General features: G+C 33.6%; 2 protein-coding genes across 9 annotated transcripts in view; one reads left to right on the forward strand and one right to left on the reverse strand.

Moving 5' to 3' along the window:
• The window catches only part of LOC105272109 (epoxide hydrolase 4), a 222,740-nt gene that overhangs the window by 33,576 nt on the left and 186,532 nt on the right, over positions 1 to 2,632 (forward strand). The window lies entirely within an intron of this gene.
• Positions 1,214 to 2,632, reverse strand: LOC105272107 (uncharacterized; the record flags this gene model as incomplete). The annotated part of the gene is given in 3 exon segments (XM_011314011.1): positions 1,214 to 1,547; positions 1,923 to 2,068; positions 2,446 to 2,632. Coding segments are annotated over 3 exon segments (369 nt in total), but the record flags the coding sequence as incomplete, so codon positions are not given.

Here is a 2,632-nt window from a genome sequence, read left to right on the forward strand (position 1 = left end):
GTTAAGTTTATGCATATGTAAGAAATATTAGATGGATTAAAATCATTCATTGATTGTCGATGATTCATTCTGAGAAATTTCACATTTGAGAATAGCAGAATAGTAAAGTAAAAGGCGGGGGGCTTTGAAGATGGAATGATAATTTGTGAGCAAAAATTGATGGAACAATTCGAACCTTATTTGGACATATTCACCAATGCAAGTTTTTCTCAAGACTCTGTTATGAATAAATACATCACAGCTGCTACTGCAATTTTCCAAGTCACCAATTCGTAGCAAATTACAATATTTTGTTGTTAAGGGCCATTTATACACAGGAGCATATGCAAAACGTGCCTGTTAAACAATAGTTCTTCATTTTTTTACTCTTAATGTATTAATATGTTGAATAGCACTTTCATACTTGAGATAATGACAGTTGAGGAATAGCCTCCTCGAATATAAATGCATTAGACGATGCGTGAAATTCAATTCAATAAAATGCATTCGTGCAGTCAACAAAATTAATTCTACAATTCCAACCCTTCTCAAAACAGAAGTCAGACCACATGAACCCCACAATCATAATACTCAATAAGGGATTTCTTTCCAACCCCTTTTTCACCCATCAAAGTGCAAAAACATCTGATTGCACATGTTTCCGATGTTGTCCAAAGGTCATGGTCTGCGCAACTGCTTTCAGCCATCTCTAAAATTATCTAATGGATGTAATTTATTAGTTAGAGCTATTTTTCTTATATCGTTCCTTAAAAATTACCGATTCTTTCTGCGACTGAGGTAATTAAATTTCATCTAGTGATGGTCACAACATAATTCGCTTTTTAAATACGTTTGGGAAACTTAAGACGAATAGCTTGACGTTTTCTTGAATAAATAAAATGGAATTCCTCAATGTGATGAAAACAGGTCGCCCTCTCGACGGATAATCCCCCATATGATAAACATAGATGAAACTGTTCATCAATGTTCAAGGTTTTACTGCGCTATTGAGTCTGCTAACTGATAAATTATTGCACTTATTGTATTACTCACGCTATGCGAAGAATTTCGTAAAAATGCTGCAACAATTTCTTCACTGACCTTCTTTTTCGCCTTATTGACATGTTCTTGTGTGATCTGTGGGAGAAATGACAAGACACATCATATTCACCGAATGGGAATGCATATGGGTCACACCACTTGTTCCAAGTACCTCATGCTTTTCTACAACAAATGTTGGCTGTTATGACCGTGTATTCATTTATCAATTCACCAAAAGAAGACATTCTAAACCCCAAATTCTATCAGAATTTCGTAATATAATTTCGCCTACAATGATCGAAAATTTTCGGATTTGTTGAATTTCGAATAATTTCGATTTTTTTATTAAACAATTAAAAAAAAAATCTTACGTCAATAAAGCATCAAAATCCGACTACTCGTTTTATCTTTTCCGTATTGATAAATTCGATTTTCCCTTGGTTCCATGTTTGAATTATTTCAACTATTCACCTAGGTTCCCCATTTTTTTCCTAATCATCAGATTCAATATACTTTTTCATGCTGTCCTGGAATTATTTATTTTGTTACGGTCATCTAGCAGGTGAATGAGCAATTTTTTAAAATGAAAACAAATACCACAAATTTCGGTATTAGGAAAAATTTCCTTAAACATGAACCTTATAGATGTAAAAAAATAATTGAATTTCCACAACATTTAGTGTACGAATATCTACAGAGTATAATTCAATCAATTGAGTACTACTTTCAAAGAATTTTTGAAAAGTTGAAGAATATGCCTAGTTGCAGATTTTTTTACAATTCCCTGCTGAAAGTGAATAAGTGACCTACAGTTTGGATTACTATTCATTTCCTAAATGGAGCATTGGCTACTATGAACCTGGCAAGTCAATTTTGTTTCAATTATCTTATTTTGTTCTCACCTTTCTTTTTTTTTTTGTGTTCTTGACACTGACCTCACCATCTTCATCAACTTCCTGAGGCATACTGTCATCGAACAGACTAGTGTTTAGTTTGGGAATGGCAATCCTCTTCCCATTCGTTATCTTTTGTAACTCTTCCAATTTTCCTGAAATTTGATAACACATTAGCTATAAATCCAGATATGCGAAATATTTGAGAAACGAATAGGGCAGAATTCTTATTTTATTCTTTCATTAGATCATTTAGTGAAATGTAATTTAATTTGAGCAACCAAAGATGTTGCACTTTCCGTACAATACGAGTTTATCCCAACGTTCTTCAAAAACAATAGTTGAATCACGGTAGTTAATAGAAGACTCTATTTGGTCAAGGCTGACGTTCAAGGTTTGAGAGTTCAGCAGAAAGAATTGTGGAATACACGGTGTAAACCTAACCTCTGTTGATTTAATGCAAGACTAAATGAAAATTAATTTATGAAATGTTGATGAAAAATTCCAAAGTTGAAAATCAAATGTCACCTACCGTGTGCTGCTAAAACTTGAACCTTCACAGTTTTTCCATTGTCAAGAATTCTTTTATAAATTTTTTTCACTCGCTCCTGCGGGTTCTCTTTGAGGTATGCCACAATGCTAAAACCTTCAAGTTCGGCACCGTCAATAATATTATGTTTCCCACTTCTGGGATTGAATATCTGAGCCCAACCCATCGT

Source organism: Fopius arisanus, unplaced genomic scaffold (genome assembly GCF_000806365.1).
Source record: "Fopius arisanus strain USDA-PBARC FA_bdor unplaced genomic scaffold, ASM80636v1 scaffold00140, whole genome shotgun sequence".
Classification (NCBI taxonomy): domain Eukaryota; kingdom Metazoa; phylum Arthropoda; class Insecta; order Hymenoptera; family Braconidae; genus Fopius; species Fopius arisanus.